Source organism: Physeter macrocephalus, chromosome 11 (assembly GCF_002837175.3).
Source record: "Physeter macrocephalus isolate SW-GA chromosome 11, ASM283717v5, whole genome shotgun sequence".
NCBI classification, from domain to species: Eukaryota; Metazoa; Chordata; class Mammalia; order Artiodactyla; family Physeteridae; genus Physeter; species Physeter macrocephalus.
This window is the reverse complement of record NC_041224.1, coordinates 18,083,364-18,104,977: the sequence shown is the minus strand read 5'-3', so window position 1 is coordinate 18,104,977 and position 21,614 is coordinate 18,083,364. Positions and strand designations below refer to the sequence as shown.

General features: G+C 42.9%; 1 protein-coding gene across 1 annotated transcript in view; it reads right to left on the bottom strand.

The window, feature by feature from the left end:
• PIP4K2A (phosphatidylinositol-5-phosphate 4-kinase type 2 alpha) overlaps positions 1-21,614 on the bottom strand; it is a 185,325-nt gene that overhangs the window by 4,610 nt on the left and 159,101 nt on the right. The window contains exons 7-8 of the mRNA XM_024129590.1: positions 9,894-10,007; positions 1,282-1,525 (exon numbers count right to left, since the gene is read on the bottom strand). Coding sequence (XP_023985358.1) covers positions 1,282-1,525; positions 9,894-10,007 — 358 coding nt within the window. The remainder of the gene's footprint in view (positions 1-1,281; positions 1,526-9,893; positions 10,008-21,614) is intronic.

The window sequence follows — 21,614 nt, the reverse complement described above, 5'->3', positions numbered from 1 at the left end:
CGGTACGCGGGCCTCTCACTGCTGTGGCCTCTCCCGCCGCGGAGCACAGGCTCCGGACGCGCAGGCTCAGCGGCCATGGCTCACGGGCTCAGCCGCTCCGCGGCACGTGGGATCCTCCCGGACCGGGGCACGAACCCGCGTCCCCTGCATCGGCAGGTGGACTCTCAACCGCTGCACCACCAGGGAAGCCCTCATTTTCTTTAGTGATTGTGTATTGCTTTGGTATAAAGAAAAATGCTATTTTAAAAATACTCTCTAAAACAAGTAGAAGTAATTATGCTCCCTAATACTTTCTACCGTTACATACTGTTCCTAATTAGCTGTTCCTAATTCTCACTGGATCTAGTATCAGAACTGGATAAAGGCATATATCATCTACAGTACCCATCTTCTACATATTTCCACAAATATGATGCTGTTTCAATCATGAACAATATGAAAAAGTACATTTGACTATATCTAATTTTCTGTGTTGAAGAAACAATTTTGGTGAGCAAAATAAAAAATATAACTCAAACTCATCTGGCTGCTGTGCCATGAGATATTTTTTTAAACAATGATGGACCACAATTTTTATTACTCAAAAAATCAGAGGCCTGCTTTTATCTCTAATTTTTTTTTCCATGTATAAGTAGCTAAGGTAGCATGTAATATTTCTACAAATATCTAATCACCCAGATTTTGAGGATTAAGATGGATCTCACTTTAGAGAAGAGGGCCACAAACACCTTAATGGGGGAAGGAGCAGAGTACAGACACAGCAGCAAATCGGAGATTCTCATCCCACACCCTGGGCCAGCTTCAGCACTCCCGAGAAGGAAAGGGCTGGTAGCAATGAGATGCCTGCCCTACACGATGTCCACAGGGGGTTTGGAGTGGACCACGTATGTACCTAGCTCAGGACAGACTTGTGACACTTGAGATCCACATAAAAGAGAGATAGCTAAGGAAAAGAATATTTTAAAACATTTCTTATATATGGTATGGACATTTACACAAGTGTGTGCATATGTGTGTTGTACGTGTACAACACACACTTGTGTGGTTTCACTCTGTTCCCTCAGCATCACACAATTCAAGGACCTCATCACATTACAGTTCAAAGCCAGAGGTTACAGTTACCTTTAACATACTTTGTCCTGAAATCAATTGATCTGGACTCTTGAGAAGGAGTCTTACAGGGCAGCATGCTTTTAACCGGGGTGATGATTACCAGTAGATAACAATGCAAAAAGAAAAATCCAACCAATGGTAAAAAGAGTTGATAGTAACTCAACTTACTTTCATGGCATTTAATTCCATAAACATCAATGTTCGGATCAAACTCGCCCGGAGCCAAGGGCGGTGAGCTGTTGAGCGTATTTCCAGGACTGTCGGGGGGGGTTCCGATAGGGTGGGTGCCGTCGCTCTCCCCCTCCTCCTCTCCGTCATTCTCTTCGCACTCCACTTCTTCCTGTTCGGCTCTCTCCACATCGTGGATTCCCACCAGGAGGCTGTAGTCCATGAGCTTCAACTGGGCAAGAAACTGGAAGGTGGGAAGCGACATGGTCAGTTATGCCTTAAACACAACCCCAGAGTTAAAGACAGCAAGCTCACAAAAGGGCGGTAGAGGCGAGAAGAAGATTCCCCAGGAGCAGCCAGGAGCCTTTTTAATGGTGCTGTCACGGTCCCTGGCAGTTTCTCCAGCCAAAGCTGTAGCCTCACACTTCAGGCTGGCTCACAGCTAGGATTATCTCCCTGAGCTGCAAAGCTGGCTGCTGAGAGGGATGCGTTTATCACATCGAGGTTGTACTACACCAAAGAGCAGAGAGCATGGCTGGCAAGAAGGAGACGCAGGGAAGAAAACGTTTCTCCGAACAATTAAGACTGGCTAATGGGGAAACCAGGGACCTCCCACGTAGCTTCCAGGGGAGCCTCTCTGAACGGCCTGTGAAAAGCACTCTGAAATGCAGCACACTCTGTGGAGGAGAGTATCATGCTGTCCATCACAAATAAGCACAAACACCAGTGTCCCGATCAACCAGCAAATGCCTGTGTCGCCGTCAGCACTGTCCTTCAGGCCTGCTCGGGGGTTTCCTTCTGATGGAAGCAGGAGCCGGAGACGCTCCTCCATCGCCCCCTCCCATGCCTAGCACAGTGCCTGCCCCAACCGACCCCTTTAGCTGGGGGCTCTCTCTGGCCCGTTGCCCTCGCCCCCACTGCATATGCTGGATGCCCTCCAGAGGTCTGGGCACAGCTGGAGAAGCTGGATTGCCGGCTGGCAACATCTCCCACCCACGGGTGTGTAGTGGGTGCAGCGTGGGTGGGGCTCGGTCGGGCCAGGTCCTGTGCTGGTTGCAGGGTGACAAGGCAAAAGCCCCCTCGCCCCATCCCTGCTTCTCCCTCTGGGCCCTTGGAAGGTCCCTGGGAAGTGGCGAAGGTTGGATGCTGCCCGAACTTCCCCTTCTGGTCCTTTGGCACGGGAAGAATTTGATCTGGTCACGCCCCTACCTAAGACCTTTCAGTGGGGTATCGTTTCTCACAGGGTGGAAACAAACTCTAACACTGTCCACGGGACCTGGGTAGTTTGGCCTCATCGCCTCTCGGGCCATCTTGAACCCTGTGCTGGCCTCTGGCCCCCTCACTGTGCCCCTTCACCTCCCACATGACCTTCAGGTCTCAACTGCAGGGCACTTGCTCACGGAAGCCTGTCCCGATTCCTGCCGGGCATGTGTGCACTGCACACTTTCCCCTAAGGACGCCTGGTTTAGCTGCACGCTCATCTTATTACTTGAGTAACTGCTATCTTCCCCAAACACCGCAGCCCAATGAGGACAGGGGCTCTGGCTGATTTTGCCCTTGAAACTGCCATTATTAGTCAAATCCATCTCACCTGCCTTCAACTAATCAAGGTCTTTTAAGACTTGCATGTCCTCCAAGGGGCACGTAGCCTAAACAATGATATCTGCCCAGCTGCTTTCTAGAAACTTGGAGTCAGCTGTGTCTAGTTTGAGCTGAGCTGGTTGAGACTGGATAGGACCACTGACCCTCCAACTGGGCATGCGTGACTGTCTTTTTACACGTGCAGAGGATGGAAAGCTCCACCCTTGGATCGTGCAGAGGCCAGTAGCCTAGTTAAACCTGTGCAGAACCAAGATTCCCCTACCTTTTCCCAGTCGCCTTTCCTCACGCTCCCCAGGCCTCAGACAGCACTGCTGCTGCTTATCCCATAAACACCTCGAGCCCCTTGCCTTGCCCCTTGCCTTGGGGAGGCGAATTTGAGATTTGCTCTTCCCGCTTGGCTGCCTTGTGAACAAACCCTCTCTGCTGCAAACCTCAGCGTCTCTGCGTTTGGCTTGCTGCACGTCGGGCACAAACGAGCCTGGTTCGGTGACACCCTCACTGTGCTTCTGACTCCCAGGTAAGTGATGTAGCTACTTGGTATTTATTGAACAAGAGAACAGGATGCCCGCTGCTTCTTCCCCAGTCCCCCTTACCTCTCCCTAATTTCCCCTGACCACTTCCTCTAAGAAAAATAACCACCCAAACCAAATAAAAACGAACAAAGCAACAACAACAAGACCTTCCTTTGAGACTGCAAGAGGCAGCACCTACTGGAAGCAAAACGAGACCATTTACGATATATCTGTAAAGAGCAGAATCTCTCTTTAACACGTATGTCTGTTTGACCTTCAGGTGGTTGACCGTACAAATACACTTTCAAGTGTGCGTTATATACGAGAGTACGAAAGGGACTGCCTGTAATTAACCCGCCAAAGGTCAGGCAGGGAAGGGGTGATGAGCAGGGCTGAACTGCCACATGAAGTAGGGTGGGTCTCCAGGCCCACGTCTTCCCCTGGCACCACGTCTCACAACGTCGGCCAGGCCCAGAGCTCCTTTCCTGGGTCTCTGATGTGTGGTCAGACCACTGCTTAGGCTCCTCTCCCAGTAAGGAAACATTTGTTTTCAGTAAATAAAAGTGAAGTTAGCTCCCAGCATCACCCACTAAACTATCAGTGAAATGAAAAATGCATCTCTTGACAAGAAGTTGTTTTGACATACCCAAGATCAAGGAAACCAGTTGCAGCCCCAAATGGGGATTACATAAGAAATGGGGATTATATAAATCTTCAAATCTGTGCGGCTGAGACAGAAATGGAAAAGACCAAGGACAGCACAGAGGTTAAGAGTATAGCTTTTGCTGATAAGGGTGACCCGTTAAAGTATCAGATAATCTTAAATAAAATTTAAAAAAAAGTTTTGGAGTCAGGTGGGCAGTTAAATTTTATGTTACTAGCTCTGTGCCTTAAGGATAAATTCACCTCTCTGAGCTCTAACTATGAAATGGGACAACACCACTAAACTCACAGTGGTGTGGAAAGGATTAGAGAGAATGTAGTGGAGGCAATGAAAAGTGCCTTGTGTGTAACAGTGGACGCTGTTTTATCATTGTCCGTGTGGTTATTGTGGTAAAAACCTTTTTTTCATCAAGTAGGTAACTTAAACATGGGGACAGCTTCAAGTGAGGTGGGCCAAGAGGGGAGACGTGCTGAAGAGTCCATTGACTCCTCAGCTTTTATTGTCATAAAACGTCATTTAAAATCTCTTCTAAAGTAGAGGGAAACACAAGGCAGCAGCAGACCTGAGATTCTTGCTAGAGAAAGTCCCTGCTGGGCATCACAAAACTACTGTGGGCTGAAGATGACAGACCCCAAAGAGAAGAGGGGTTCAGGGCTCCCTGGAGGGTCTACCTCCAGCTAACATGCTATTTTCTGTCATCCCTTTAAGCTTCTAACTCAAATTAGTGATTTCTAAATACATAAGGTTTCAAAGCATGAAGATTTTTAAATCTTTATAATCTCTAGGTCCCGTGCTTTCCAACTTAATAATTATCCGCCAGACCTTGATCAGCCTCTTTTTCCCTCAGAATATCCCACCTAATCGGCTTCCCTCATAATTAATTCCTCATTATACCAAATCTGAGCTAGTATCTTCCTCAAGGTTTTTATGAGCCCTGTCACACACAAACCCTTCTGGAAAACTGTGGCTAAAGAGCTGTTAATAAACTCTCCTTCTGTGTGCTGTCTTTGGAGAAATGTCTATTTAGGTGGTCTACCCATTTTTTGATTGGGTTATTTGTTTTTTTGTTGATGAGTTGTATGAGCCGTTTGTATACTTTGGAAATTAAGCCCTTGTCGGTTGCTTCGTTTGCAAATATTTTCTCCCATAGGTTATCTTTTCATTTTGTTTATGGGTTTCCTTTGCTGTGCAAAAGCTTGTAAGTTTGATTAGGTCCCATTTGTTTATTTTTGTTTTTATTTCTATTGGCTTGGGACACTGACCTAAGAAAACATTGGTACGATTTATGTCAGAGAATGTTTTGCCATGATCTTGTCTAGGAGTTTTATGGTGTCAAATCTTTTAAGTCTTTAAGCCATTTTGAGTTTATTTTTGTGTATGCTGTGAGGGTGTGTTTTAACTTCATTGATTTACATGTGGCTCTTCAACGTTCCCAGCACCACTTGAAGAGACTGTCTTTTTCCCATTTTATATTCTTGCCTCCTATGTTGAAGATTAATTGATTGTAGGTGTGTGTGTGTATTTTTTCCTGGGCTCTCTATTCTGTTCCATTAATGTCTGTTTTTGTGCCAGTACCACACTGTTTTGATTACTGTAGCTTTGTAGTATTGTATGAAGTCTGGGAGGGTTATGCCTCCTGCTTTGTTCTTTTTCCTTAGGATTGTTTTGGCAATTCTGGGTCTTTTATGGTTCCATATAAATTTTAGGATTCTTTGTTCTAGTTCTGTGGGAACTGTCATGGGTAATTTGCTAGGGATCACATGAAAAGATGCTCAACATCTCTATTAGAGAAATACAAATCAAAACTACAATGAGGTATCACCTCATACCAGTCAGAATGGCCATCATCAAAAAGTCTACAAATAACAAATGCTGGAGAGGGTGTGGAGAAAAGGGAACTCTCCTACACTGTTGGGGGGAATGTAAATTGGTGCAGCCACTATGGAAAACAGTATGGAGATTCCTCAAAAAACTAAAGGTAGAGTTGCCATATGATCCAGCAATCCCACTCCTAGGCATATACCCAGATAAAACTATAATTCAAAAAGATACAGGCACCCCCTGTGTTCATAGCACTATTTACAATAGCCAAGACATGGAAACAATCTAAATGTCCATCAACAGATGAACAGATAAAGGTATGGTATATATTTATATACAGTGGAATACTACTCAGCCATCAAAAAGAATTAAATAATGCCATTTGTAGCAACATGGATGGACCTAGAGATTATCATACTAAGTGAAGGCAGAAAGAGAAAGACAAATACCGTAAGATATCACTTACATGTGGAATCTAAAATACGATACAAATCAATATATCTACGAAACAAAAACAGACTCACAGATACAGACAATAGATTTGTGGTTGCCAAGGGGGGTGGTGGTGGAGGGAAGGAGTGGGAGTTTGGGATGAGCAGAGGCAGACTATTATATATAGAGTGGATAAACAACAAGGTCCTACTGTACAGCACAGAGAACTACTGATATATTCAGTATTCTGTGATAAACCATAATGGAAAAGAATATGAAAAAGAATATATATATGTATAACTGAGTCACTTTGCTGTACAGAAATTTACAAACAACATTGTAAATCAACTATACTTCAATAAAATTAAAAAAAAAAACTTCTTTACAACAGATTTGAATTTACTTTTTACTAAGTTTATTAACACACTTGTTCTACTGAATCACCACCTCCCAACACATCTGTGATGCAGGAGTAAAATTCCAACCATCCCTATTTAGGTTATATTTAATCGCTTGTTGAAAGCCGTAATAATCCTCTCTTGGGGTACTTTATCTGAAAACAGTCTCAACTGTGCTGTCACAAACATCTTTAACCTGCATGTTATATTAGCAGTTTAGGAGTGTGGCTGCCAGTGGCCTCAAATCCCAGTCTGAATTTAGTAGCTGTGTGTCTTTGAGCAAATTACATAGTGTCTCTGGGCTCAGTTTTCTCATCCATAAATTGGGATAACAGCACTCAACCTCAAGGAGTTAGAAGAATGAAGGGAGAGAATGCACAGGAAGGACTTATGCTCTACATGCCCTGTAAGTGTTGGCCGCCAACCGTCCTGCTGTCCACAGTGCTCCCTCCCCTGCCCAACCCCGACCCAAGACGTGAGGGATGAGATGGCCTGTGATGGGGCGGATGCCACACGACACAAAGCACGGTTTTGCGTTGTGTGAAATTTGGATCCCAGTGTGAGCCGACGAGAGATGAGCGTGGGCCCTGGCCAGAGCTGACGAGAAGCGGCTCAGAGGGCAAAAGTGACTTTTCACTCTCCATAGGGTGCTTTCTTCTGGAGAAAAGGGTTCACATATACTCATGTGTAAAGCTATCAGAACTAAAGTACTTTGAGCGGCATATGAATAGAACAGAATTTCAAACGCAGAAAAAAGCCCCTAGGTTCTAATTTTCCTACAAAAATATTTATTGAGCTGTAGTAAACTTATCTTTTACTTAAAGCCCCCCAACCCCCAAATCCTGTACTTAAACAGGCCAGCCAGCTAAATTAGAAAGCATGGACCTGATGGAAAAATGAAACGAGATTACATTCTAGTCTCATTATCAAGATCAGATGTCAAGCTACTTCACCATAATTACCTGCTTAAAAATTTAATAATGCTTCTGCATGAATTTCAAAACTAGACACCAACCATTGAGAATTTATTAAAATGAAAGAACGCCTTATGCCCTGCCTCCATTTCAACAAAACAGCTAAGTGCGAGAGCCATGGATGGGGTTAAAATTATCCAAATCCTCTAATCAAGACACTATTAGAGACAATGAAGGGGCGAAGAGAATCCTTGTGTAATTCAACTGTAAATTTGAACGGCTTCAGTTACATTATTTGTGGGGTCTAAATATCATAGTAATATACAGCCGACAGAAGAAAAGATGAAAACCGTCTTTCTAGCAGATCAGATAACCCTAAGGCTATTTACCATAATTGCTAAAACAATATTATTCTTGGGATCAAAGACTTGCAGAATAATGAATAAAATTCTCAAAGAGCATGTCTACCTGTGTCACTTTGTTATCAGATCAAGTTGACCCCAAAGTAAAAGGGAAATACTTAGCTAATATGCATTTTAATAAAAACCACTGACAACTGAGGAAAAATAAATGCTTAATAATGAGAAACTGGAGAAAAACTACTTTTTAAAAAAGACACTTGTATCCTTCAAAAATAACCAATATCTAGGTTCTAATCAGAGCATATACATGATGTAGGTTAAAGTGCAAAAAAATTTCTTAAAATAACTTATAACCTAAAAATAATCATGAACTAATTTGGTCAGTCTGCATGTCTTGCAATGAAAGATGTTAGAAGATTCAAAAGAAAATTATAATACTGCTTCTACCCTCATGGGCGATATAATCTAATCCATGACATTTGTTCTTTGGCCCAAGTCATTTTGTTTGGGTTTTTTTTTTTTTGGCCATGTGGCTGGGCTTGCCAGGGGGGTGGCGTCTTAGTTCCCTGACCACGGATGGAACCTGGGCCCTGGCAGTGAAAGAGCCGAGTCCTAACCACTGGACCACCAGGGAACTCTCAAGTCATTTTGTTTTTAATGACACAAGAAAATCTTTCCACAAAGCCTCTCTGAGTAGCAGATCTGTACTGGTATGTGGAGAACTGTACTTCAAAGGTAAAAAAAACCAAAACAGGGCTTCCCTGGTGGCGCAGTGGTTGAGAATCTGCCTGCCAATGCAGAGGACACGGGTTCGAGCCCTGGCCTGGGAAGATCCCACATGCCACGGAGCAACTAGGCCTGTGAGCCACAACTACTGAGCCTGCGCGTCTGGAGCCTGTGCTCCGCAACAAGAGGCCACGATAGTGTGAGGCCCACGCACCGCTATGAAGAGTGCCCCCGCTTGCCGCAACTAGAGAAAGCCCTCGCACAGAAACGAAGACCCAGCACGGCCAAAAAATAAATAATTAATTTAAAAAAACAAAAACCGCACACACATGAACAAAAGTAACAGCTAAGAAAAACAAAGTAACTGTTTAAATTAGAACTCTCTTTGCACTGTTTTGTAACCTAACAAACTTCAAGAAGAGAATGTTTTTCCTGAATTTATTTCTAGAAGAATTATATATAAGGAAGTTCAGTGGGAGAACTGCAATGCCATTACAATAAATGGAAGACAGGGAAAGGTGTATTTTTAATTCGTAAAACAGCATTTACAAAGAGAGCTCCATTATAGACTCAAAGCCCATTTCCACATAGTATTTTATTTCTCACAACATCCCCCATGACCCTGGTGTCCTAAACTGCCTTTGTGCCATTCCCATGCTGTGGTAAGGCTGTTTTGATGGGCCCAACGTCACTAACTTCACAGAGGCTGGTGGAAATATGAAGCATTAAGCGACTGAGGCTGGGTTTTGCAACACCAAGATGTGTGGTTCAGATGGAGAAAACCCTGAATTCAGATAGTTACGATCCACTTGTCGACACGCTCTGCTCTTTGACAGAATGCACTCAGTCCCCTTGGCCCCAGCCCTGGCAGCCGTGGGCAGTCAGCCTACCCCCCTACCCTACAAAGAAGATGGGAACCGGAGGGAGGGGAGGCCAGCAGAAGACGCCGCGTGCTTGCTTTTGTTTGTCCTCTAAAGGGGGAGCTGCTGAATTGGCACACTTCTCTTTTAAACCAGATCACATCTGAGATATACCTGTTTATATCTGCTTTGGATAATGTACAACATATGTTTTTGCCTTGGTTGCCGATTTAAATAGATGGTTTTAAGAGCTCCTGAAAACCCAGTACTGCTGACATTCATACAATGGGCCGTCTCTTATACTGAGTTTCTTTTTCTTACCTCGACATCCTTCTTCAGTTTTTCCAGGAATACCTTTTTGTTATTGTCATCAATATAAATCTTTTGACCCTCGTTAATGAAATCATTATCCTTTAAAGTTGGCAGTTCTTTGGCCTAAAAAAAAAAAAAAAAAAAAAAAAAGAAAAGAAGAATAAGAAAGAAGCTTGACTAAAATCTAAAAGACATGTATGCCCTCCAATCCTGGAGGTTAAGTTCCCACCCTTGGAAGCTGAGTTTGCCCTGTTCACTGCAGAGGTCTTACCCAAGGCAACGACATGTGAGGTGCCTTGAGTGCCGCAAGGGGGCACCAGTGAGCTATGACCACTGGAAGCATTTCCACTAGGAATGGAGGGTCAGGTATACTCCATATTATGAGGCTTTTGTAACAGACTTCATGGTTTTCATATGAATGAACCTGACTGCTTTCTTAGATTCACTTTCTTAAAGAAGATTCACAAGAAGTCTACTAGGTACAGAATTCATATCCTTGGAATTCTTTGTCAGGGACCCTCAATTTTCTTACTGGTATAACCCAACTCCACCCCTCCCTGACAACACACACACTTTTGGGATAGCCTTTGCTGGGTTCATGTTACAAATAACATCTTGCTCAGAAAAGCACCATCCATAATCCTATCTAATTTATTTATTTATTTTTTTTTTAAAAGAAGATGTTGGGGGTAGGAGTTTATTAATTAATTAATTTATGGCTCTGTTGGGTCTTCGTTTCTGTGCCAGGGCTTTCTCTAGTTGCGGCAAGCGGGGGCCACTCCTCATCGCGGTGCGCGGGCCTCTCTTGTTGCGGAGCACAGGCTCCAGACGCGCAGACTCAGTAGTTGTGGCTCATGGGCCTAGTTGCTCCGCGGTATGTGGGATCCTCCCAGACCAGGGCTCGAACCCGTGTCCCCTGCATTAGCAGGCAGATTCTCCATCACTGCGCCACCAGGGAAGCCCCATAATCCTATCTAATTTCTGAGTCAGGGAGAATATGCAGCCAGAGGTTAGCTATCTGCCCTTCTAAGCCTTCCTGCACACCACTCCAAGAAGGAAATTCTGTTTTCATTTGGGCAATATCGAAGGAAAATGTCTTCTAGAATAAAGCATATTAAGATGAGAAGTTCTACCCTTTAAAAATAAACAAGAGGGTAGTGAGCTGGCAACTAAACTATGCTTAGGCTGAGCAACAGAGTAATGCGTGATTATCAAAATATGGGTCATAAGCAAAAAAAACAAACAAAAAAACTAGTTGTACTGCAGCATATAAGATAATAGAGGCATATAGCTTTAAAATAGTGTGGATTTTTCAACTTCATGCAACCTGCATTTTGGGAGAGTTCAAAACCCCTCCCCATACCTTTTGGCTGACCTTATAAGAAATAACCACTCCTGTTTATTTCTTCCAGTTGAAAGGAACCCAACATAATACCTTGCCTTTCTTAGTATACTAATGAATGCCTCCTTTCCATAAGTGTGAACTAAATAGGGAGGGGGAAAAAAAAGGAAAGAACATACTGTCCTTCCTGGTCTCCACACTACCTCTCCCTCATTCAGAGTGATTAAAAGCTCACTGGGTACATATGTCTACTGAACCACCTTCCAAATCCGTAAACTGCTCACTTTTTCCTTTCTATGCTGTAAGGTACACACACGTATGTAGACTACTCACATCTATCTGTACACACACACACATGCAGGTATATTATGCAATTCTAAATTAGCAGCTTTGCTACTCATTTTAACTTTGAGAAAATGTGCAGCTTTGTGAGTTTCGAATTTGCTATAACTAGTGCCAAAATAATTATCCTTACAAAGCAGGTATAGCAAAGCTCAGAAATCCAAAGATTGCATTCAATAAGCCGTTACTGAATGACTGTCACGTATAGGAATATAAAAATGAATAGGTCAACATTTCTATTCTAAAGGAGTTTGTAATCTTGTATGAGACACACCAAAGCAAGTAGGTAAGAAAACAAGGCAGCATGAGTTTGTAAGGCCTATAGATAAATAATACGGTTCTTAGGGAGAGACTGATCTACTTTCAAATATTTTATGCCGAGTCAGAGTCTGAGGAAATGAAATGCAGTGCCATTCTACACAAAAACTAGGGAGGGGCCTGGTAGACTAACTCTGTAAGTTTGTCATTAATCATTTAAAAATGTAAAATGTGAAAGAAAACCCTGAATGTGAAGATGGCATGTTAATGTTAAATGTTTGAGTCAAGCACACAGACCTGAAGTTGTTCTTTTCTTAGAACTGAAACATAGTTTCACAGTGAATGAAATGCAAGGATCTGAAGTTTAACAAACTCAGAGGCCAGTGAGAAGCTTTGTCAAAGGTACAAAACTGGGGTGCTTTAGAAAGTGCTGAAGCCAGATGTATGCACAAACACAGGAGATGGAGAGGGTCATGATTCTCCAAGCAGACAGCTCAGGCATTTGTCTGTTTAGGGGACGGTGGTGTGTGGTTGGGGGCATTGAGGATTAAGAGCTGCCTGAACTCTGCAACTCATTTTATATGTGCAAGCAAAGAAGGGGACAGGGACTTTTGTGCGTGTGTGCGTGCGTGCGTGTGAGAGACCTGAAGGCAGGGATGACAGGCTACAGACAGAGCGGTAAGCGACCCGTGTTGGTGATACCAGTCTCATTAATGCAGATGAATGCCATTTCAGGGTCACCCCAGCAGAATTACCTCATGTGACAGGGAGAGTATAATCCTACCTCATAAAACTCTGGACACCCTGTACTTTATTACTAGGCTTACTTGTGAATTTCGCAGGCACTAGGGATGAATTTAGATTGGATCAAATTCAAAAAAGGGCAACCACATTGGTTAAAAGACTTAAGGGCGTACTGAAAGGCTCAAGAGGCGCAGGCTGGTCCTTGGGGCAGCTGCTAGAGGAACCCAGCACTGGTCCACCAATGCCCACCTCCTGGTGTCAGCAGGATGGCAGAGGCTTTAGGAGCACAGGGTTTTGGAGAAATGAATCCTGAGGTTCCCACCCTCCATCCACCCCTTACTTGCCAGGGGCCAGTTCCTGGACCCCCTCCAGGCTGTTTGCCTATGCGTAGAAGGGAGAGACCCTGCTAAGCCCTTGATGTGCATCCATTTATTTAAGTGCATTATCTCATTTACTCTTCGAAACAACCTTAACTCTTACTATCCACCCTTTACCAACAGGGAAACTGGGTTAAGTGAGATAACACAGTTAAGGTCTCACAGCCTGGTAAGTGGAGCTGGTAAGCCGGTTCCCACGCTGAGATGCGGACCCGGGCTGCCTGACTCTTAGTACAACTCGAGCTTTAGCTGAATGACTGAGGATTTGACCAAAACCCCTGTGACATTTAAATAGTGAGGCGAGTGGCACTTAGTGTGGTCGTCATTGCCGTGAGCGTTCAGTAACTTGTATGGATTTAAAACTGGTCTAATAGGTTGAGAGACTGCATAGAAGATGTTTAAAAACAGAGCTGAACTTTTTCTACTAAAAACTGAATGACGAAGATGAAGTCACCTGACAGTAATGTACCCTCAAGAAAACCTTGTTGCCTGGCTTCTTAAAAATTTCAATATATCCCTCTGATAATGAGCAGCATTTATATTAAAGACACACCTTTTTTTTTTTAAGTGAGGGCAACCATTCTGCTGTGAATTAATGAACATCATAAACTCTCGGTGTGACACTGCCCATAAAGGTGATGTCTGCAGAGCAGCACAGAAATAATCGTGGGCAGCAACCGATCCCACCCTTTGCTTTGTGACACTGAATTACTTGCACTAAGGGGGGAGTTTTGAAAGCCTCAGAGTCACTGGGTCTGGTTCCTTTAATGGGCATCTTTCATACCCTTTCTCGCTCAATGCAGGTACCAGCCAGAGGGCAGAGGAAAACACCAGGGCTAAAGACATCGGCTCAGCAACACTTCTGAACTGTGGACTCGGACGCTGACTTCCAGCCAGCAGTCAGCCACCTTTCTGAAGTGGTCGTAGGTTAAGTCTTCACTTCTTAGCTCTGAATTAAGTTTTCCTGGCCAGTTTCATGTAGACCGGGAGCCTCCAAATGTGATGGGGAATTGCAGTACCTCACGTGGTACTTACCGGGAGGCAACACCAAGGAGGATGAGGCATGGGATGGGCCTGCTCTTCCTACACGGCCGTCCCCAGTCTGTCCAGCCTGGCCAGGGGCGTGAGGCTGTGTACAACCAAACCCAGGACCAGGGCCAGCACAGCCCAAGTCTAAGGCTAGTTCCCTTTTGCAGGAAGTGATTGTACTAGGGTGGGTTGGACTCAAAATGGCATTCATCTCTACTAATGTGACGTGTCAATGTACAAACACAGCTGAAGGCATAAGCAGAGCGATGCCAGTCCCCCTGCAACCGAGCTATCCTTATTTTGTTGTGTGGATAAAATTGGCAGCGTGAATATCCCTGGCACTTTCCTGCTGGGTGATGCCAGACCGCAGGTAGATTCAGTGTGGCCCAGATTTCTACTTGGGACACTGAAGCATGAGCTTCTGAGCACAGACTGGACCCAGGCCGCCAGGGTTGTATCTCAGCTGCTCCCGTTATTAGCTGTGTGACTTAGAGCAAGTTACTTAACCTCTCTGTGACTTGGCTTCCTCATCTTTAGATGGGGATTAGCAAACCACACTGTTGTGAGGATTATACCCATTCATACACCTAAAAAGCTTAGGGCCCTGCTTGCCACGTGGAGAGTTATACATATTCTTGTTATTTGCTGGTCATATTCTCAAGTATGGCGTGTGCATCTAGAGAAAAGTTCATCACTGATAAATCCAGAGCAAGATTTTTTTTTTAAGTTGCATATTTTGGGGCTTCCCTGGTGGTGCAGTGGTTGAGAGTCTGCCTGCCGATGCAGGGGACACGGGTTCGTGCCCCGGTCCGGGAAGATCCCACGTGCCGCGGAGCGGCTGGGCCCGTGAGCCATGGCCGCTAAGCCTGCGCGTCCGGAGCCTGTGCCCCGCGACGGGAGAGGCCACAGCCGTGAGAGGCCTGCGTACCACAAAAAAAAATAATAATAATAAAAAAAATAAAAGTTGCATATTTTAAAAGCATATTTAACACTTTAATAATAGTTGGGGTGTTTAGACCCAGCTGCTCAATCTGTCCAAACCTCAGTTTCCTCATCTATATAGTGGAATATTAATAATACCTATCCAATAGGGTTAGCGTGTGAATGAAATGACACGAAACACACAGTGCTTGGCAATGAGAACTCACTAGATAGTAGTTTGCGTCTTAGTTACACATTAGCTTTGACCATGACCAATACTGTTACATAGTGTTTTGAACTACTAAAGAATACAGACTTGCCCATCGTCTTCTAGCCTTCCTGATTTTCTAAAAGAAGTAGGCTCTTTAAATTTGGGATATCAGTAACCTACACCATGTTTAAAATTGCCTGTGTTTTCAGGTTTTATCATTAGGCACAAACCTCACGTGACTTTTCTACGTACGGCCTTTGAGTTCTGAAGATACTTTCCTTATTGCACACACACACCTAGCACACACAAGTGCAAGGTTATTTCACTTCACTGTATCAGACAAGGTGCATTAGAGGCTACATTGGCATAAGCCCCTACCTTGCCTGCTGTCCAAACCTTGACTGTGAATTCTCTTGGCCAGAAAGACCTCTGGTCACCGCAAAACCTCTCCCTAGCCAGAAAACCTCACTGAAACCCAAGTGAGAATAAAATGTTGCTTGATAATAATTGGGTAAGTTAAATTTTTAGAGTAATAAAGTATATTTTATTACTATGGAATAAAATACTTTGATATCTATGGCCAAAGACAGAAATTTGCTGACTTTTGTCTTACCTTAATTTTTCATGTATTTAGTTTTTCTCAGCGAGTAGGTGATAATAGTGGGTAATTTAATGAATGTGATTTTGCTGACCTAAAGCAAAAATTCACTAGTTGGAATCCCAGTAGCCAGAAAACAACCCCAAAACTGGAAAGTAACAAGCTCCTTGGGAACACTTCACTTGCTATGAGCTGTAAAAAGAAAATTGTTTCATTATAAACATTCTCTCCCCTGCTTTTTGTAACTACACTATTGGGTGAAAAGTCTTTTGTTTCTTGGGGTTTGGGGGGCTGTGCTGTGTGGCTTGTGGGATCTTAGTTCCTTGACCAGGAATCGAACCTGGGCCCATGCAGTGAAAGCGCTGAGTCCTAACCACTGGACCCCCAGGGAATTTCCAGTTTTTAGTTTCTTTTAAGGCACAGTATTATAAAGGCTGTTGCTCGGCAAGCCCATATTCTTCAATAGTAAGAAACACACTATTAACAGTGTCAGTCATGGTCAAAGATGCTTTATGTGCAACTAAAACACAAATGGACACGAGAGTTGAGGTATACATACAACTGCATCAGGGCTTGAAGATAACCAATGTGTGGATAGTATTCTAAATGTAAAAATGCTTCTAAATATAAGTATTCCCTAGGGTTCAATAAAAGATATAAATGATCTCTAAGGAGAGATTTGGCTAGGGGTTTGAGATTAAAAAAGGAAAAATATTCAGAAAGAAGAGCTACAAAGTCCAGAGCTTTCATTTTTAGAACTGTGCCTCTGTGGCCAGCTCAGCAAAGACCCACGTGTAAAGGCAGTGGCCAGAGAGAAATTACAGATTCCGGGAGGGCAAAGGAAGCACGGGGCTCTGTTTCCTCCTGTTAGAATGGTAGACAGGAGATTTTTTAAAAAGACAAGGCATTGTCTCGTGGCGCAGTGGTTGGGAGTCCGCCTGCCGATGCAGGGGACGTGGGTTCGTGCCCCGGTCCAAAGAAAGAGTATTTTCATAAAGATAATACTATTGGGCTTCCCTGGTGGCGCAGTGGTTGAGAGTCCACCTGCCGATGCAGGAGACGCAGGTTCGTGACCCAGTCTGGGAAGATCCCACATGCCGCAGAGCGGCTAGGCCCGTGAGCCATGGCTGCTGGGCCTGCGCGTCCGGATCCTGTGCTCCGCAACGGGAGAGGCCGCAGCAGAGGAAGGCCCGCGTACCACAAAAAAAAAAAAAAAAAGACAAGGCATTAGAACTTCCCTTCTAATATAAAAATATTTAGCACTTTTTATAAACTTTAAAATTTTAAATTACTAAATTCTGCACATTCTCTGAAAACAAAACATAATACTTATCAAAAGGATTTAAATCTTCTGTTTCAAATAGAAGTTAACCTGTTTGTAATATATAATTATTTCATTGGGTTCTGTGACCTGGTACATGATTGCTGTCATTTGCATGGAGTTTAGTAATACTGAATGTGTTAAGAGTTAGTAAAGCCAGAAATTACATGGAAATCTTAATTAGATCTTTAATGTCACTAAAATATCTTTTGGATGACTCAAACATTTTTAAATCAAATATTTAAAATCTATATTTACAGCCAAAAACTTCAAATACAGAATTCAAACTACAATGTACTGGATTTAACATCATTATACAATTAACTTTTACAAAGAGTCTATTAAATTGCCACTAACAGGAAAAAGAAAAAAAATACATGTACTTAAAATGCACAGAGCCAAAATTTACATAATACAGAGTCACGTTTAAGCATGGAAACCTTAACAGAAAGATGGAATGTACTTCTGTCACACTCGAGTGTTTAATGCAAACAGGATTCTGGCCCCAGAAGGTTTCAATGCAAAGGATAATGCATAGCATAGCACTCCGTGATTAAAGGACTTGTATTTCAGAAAGAAATGAATTTTTCCTCAATGTGCTCATTTGACAACCTGTTTTTAAAAAGTCTAATTGTAAGTTCTGACGTCTAAGATTGCTGCCTGGTGTCCCTTTGATGGGCCATATTATGACACTAAGAGCTGAATGCACAACATCAAAAACATGTACTAATTATTTTCTCAAGTTAGGGACTGCTTATTATGTTGCTGATTTACTTGTTAGTCCAAGCTCACCTAAATAAAAATAAACTTGCAAAGAAAGAATAAGCCCCTTTTCATCAGGCTTGCCAAAGTAACTTCATAAAAATCAGAGTCTGGAACTGCTGAACAATCATCGACAGGAGGACACTGGAACTCACCAAAAAAGATACCCCACATCCAAAGACAAAGGAGAAGCCACAATGAGACAGTAGGAGGGGCACAAACACAATAAAATCAAATATCATAACTGCTGGGTGGGTGACCCACAAACTGGAGAACACTTATACCACAGAAGTCCACCCACTGGAGTGAAGGTTCTGAGCACCACGTCAGGCTTCCCAACCTGGGGGTCCGGCAATGGGAGGAGGAATTCCTAGAGGATCAGACTTTGAAGGCTAGCGGGATTTGATTCCAGGACTTCGACAGGACTGGAGGAAACAGAGACTCCACTCTTGGAGGGCACACACAAAGTAGTGTGTGCATCGGGACCCAGGGGAAGGAGCAGCGGCCCCATAGGAGACTGAACCAGACCTACCTGCTAGTGTTGGAAGGTCTCCTGCAGAGGCGGGGGGTGGCTTTGGCTCAGCACGGGGACAAGGACACTGGCAGCAGAAGTTCTGGGAAGTACTCCTTGGCGTGAGCCTTCCCAGAAACCACCATGAGCCCCAGCAAAGAGCCGGGGAGGCTCCAGTGCTGGGTGGCCTCAGGCCAAACAACAAACATGGAGGGAACCCAGCCCCACCCATCAGCAGACAAGTGGATTAAAGTTTTACTGAGCTCTGCCCACCAGAGCAACATCCAGCTCTAACCACCAACAGTCCCTCCCAACAGGAAGCTTGCACAAGCCTCTTAGATAGCCTCATCCACGAGAGGGCAGACAGCAGAAGCAAGAAGAACTACAGTTTTGTAGGCTGTGGAAGGAAAACCACATTCACAGAAAGATAAGACAAAATGAAAAGGCAGAGGACTTTGTACCAAATGAAGGAACAAGATACAACCCCAGAAAAACAACTAAATTAAGTGGAGATAGGCAACCTTCCAGAAAAAGAATTCACAATGATAGTGAAGATGATCCAGGACCTGGGTAAAAGAATGGAGGCAAAGATCGAGGAGATGCAAGAAATGTCTAACAAAGACCTAGAAGAATAAAAGAACAAACACCTAGAAGAATTAAAGAACAAACAAACAGAGATAAACAATACAATAACAAATGAAAAATATACTAGAAGGAATCAATAGCAGAATAACTGAGGCAGAAGAACAGATAAGTGGCCTGGAAGACAGAATGGTGGAATTCACTGCTGCGGAACAGAATAAAGAAAAAAGAATGAAAAGAAATGAAGACGGCCTAAGAGACCTCTGGGACAACATTAAACGCACAAACATTCAAAGTATAGGGGTCCCAGAAGCAGAAGAGTGAGAGAAAGGACCCAAGAAAATATTTCAAGATATTATAGTCGAAAACTTCCCTAACATGGGAAAGGAAATAGCCGCCAAAGTCCAGGAAGCACACAGAGTCCCAGGCAGGATAAACCCAAGGAGAAACACGCCAAGACACATAGTAATCAAATTGACAAAAACTAAAGACAAAGAAAATTATTGAAAGCAGCAAGGGAAAAACGACAGTAAAGAATAAAGAAAAAAGAATGAAAAGAAATGAAGACGGCCTAAGAGACCTCTGGGATAACATTAAACGCACAAACATTCAAATTATAGGGGTCCCAGAAGCAGAAGAGTGAGAGAAAGGACCCAAGAAAATATTTCAAGATATTATAGTCGAAAACTTCCCTAACATGGGAAAGGAAATAGCCGCCAAAGTCCAGGAAGCACACAGAGTCCCAGGCAGGATAAACCCAAGGAGAAACACGCCAAGACACATAGTAATCAAATTGACAAAAACTAAAGACAAAGAAAATTATTGAAAGCAGCAAGGGAAAAACGACAGTAACATACAAGGGAACTCCCATAAGGTTAACAGCTGATTTCTAGCAGAAACTCTACAAGCCAGAAGGGAGTGGCATGATATGTTTAAAGTGATGAATGGGAAGAACCTACCACCAATATTACTCTACCTGGCAAGGATCTCATTCAGATTCGATGGAGAAATCAAAAGCTTTACAGACAAGCAAAAGGTAGGAGAATTCAGAACCACCAAACCAGATCTACAACAAATGCTAAAGGAACTTCTCCAAGTGGGAAACACAAGAGAAGAAAAGGACCTACAAAAACAAACCCAAAACAATTAAGAAAATCGTCATAGGAACATACATATCAATAATTACCTTAAACGTGAATGGATTAAATGCTCCAACCAAAAGACACAGGCTGAATGGATACAAAATCAAGACCCATATAGGCATGATATGTTTAAAGTGATGAATGGGAAGAACCTACCACCAATATTACTCTACCTGGCAAGGATCTCATTCAGATTCGATGGAGAAATCAAAAGCTTTACAGACAAGCAAAAGGTAGGAGAATTCAGAACCACCAAACCAGATCTACAACAAATGCTAAAGGAACTTCTCCAAGTGGGAAACACAAGAGAAGAAAAGGACCTACAAAAACAAACCCAAAACAATTAAGAAAATCGTCATAGGAACATACATATCAATAATTACCTTAAACGTGAATGGATTAAATGCTCCAACCAAAAGGCACAGGCTGAATGGATACAAAATCAAGACCCATATATATGCTGTCTACAGGAGACCCACTTAAGACCTAGGGACACATACAGACTGAAAGTGAGGGGATGGAAAAAGATATTCCATGCAAATGGAAATCAAAAGAAAGCTAGAGTAGCAATACTTATATCAGATAAAATAGACTTTAAAATAATGTTACAAAAGACAAGGAAGGACACTACATAATGATCAAGGGATCAATCCGAGAAGAAGATATGACAATTATAAAAATACATGCACCCAACATAGGAGCACCTCAATATATAAGGCAACTGCTAACAGCTATAAAAGAGGAAACTGACAGTAACACAATAGTGGGGGACTTTAACACCTCACTTACACCAATGGACAGATCATCCAGACAGAAAATTAATAAGGAAACACAAGCTTTAAATGACACAATAGACCAGATAGATTTAATTGATATTTACAGGGCATTCCATCCAAAAACAGCAGATTACACTTTCTTCTCAAGTGCACATGGCACATTCTCCAGGATTTATCACATCTTGGGTCACAAATCAAGCCTTGGTAAACTTAAGAAAATTGAAATCATATCAAGCATCTTTTCTGACCACAACTCTATGAGATTATAAATCAATTACAGGGGAAAAAAGGTAAAAAACACAAACACATGGAGGCTAAACAATACGTTACTAAATAACCAAGAGATCACTGAAGAAATCAAAGAGGAAATAGAAAAATACCTAGAGACAAATGACAACGAAAACACGACAATCCAAAACCTATGGGTGCAGCAAAAGCAGTTCTAAGAGGGAAGTTTATAGCTATACAAGCCTACCTCAAGAAACAAGAAACATCTCAAATAAACAATATAACCTTACCCCTAAAGGAACTGAGAAAGACGAACAAACAAAACCCAAAGTTAGTAGAAGGAAAGAAATCATCAAGATCAGAGCAGAAACAAATGAAATAGCAACAAAGAAAACGATAGCAAAGATCAATAAAACTAAAAATTGCTTCTTTGAGAAGATAAACAAAATTGATAAACCTTTAGCCAGACTCATCAAGAAAAAGAGGGAGGGGACTCAAATCAATAAAATTAGTAGTGAAAAAGGAGAAGTTACAACAAACATCGCAGAAAGACAAAGCATCCTAAGAGACTACTACAAGCAACTCT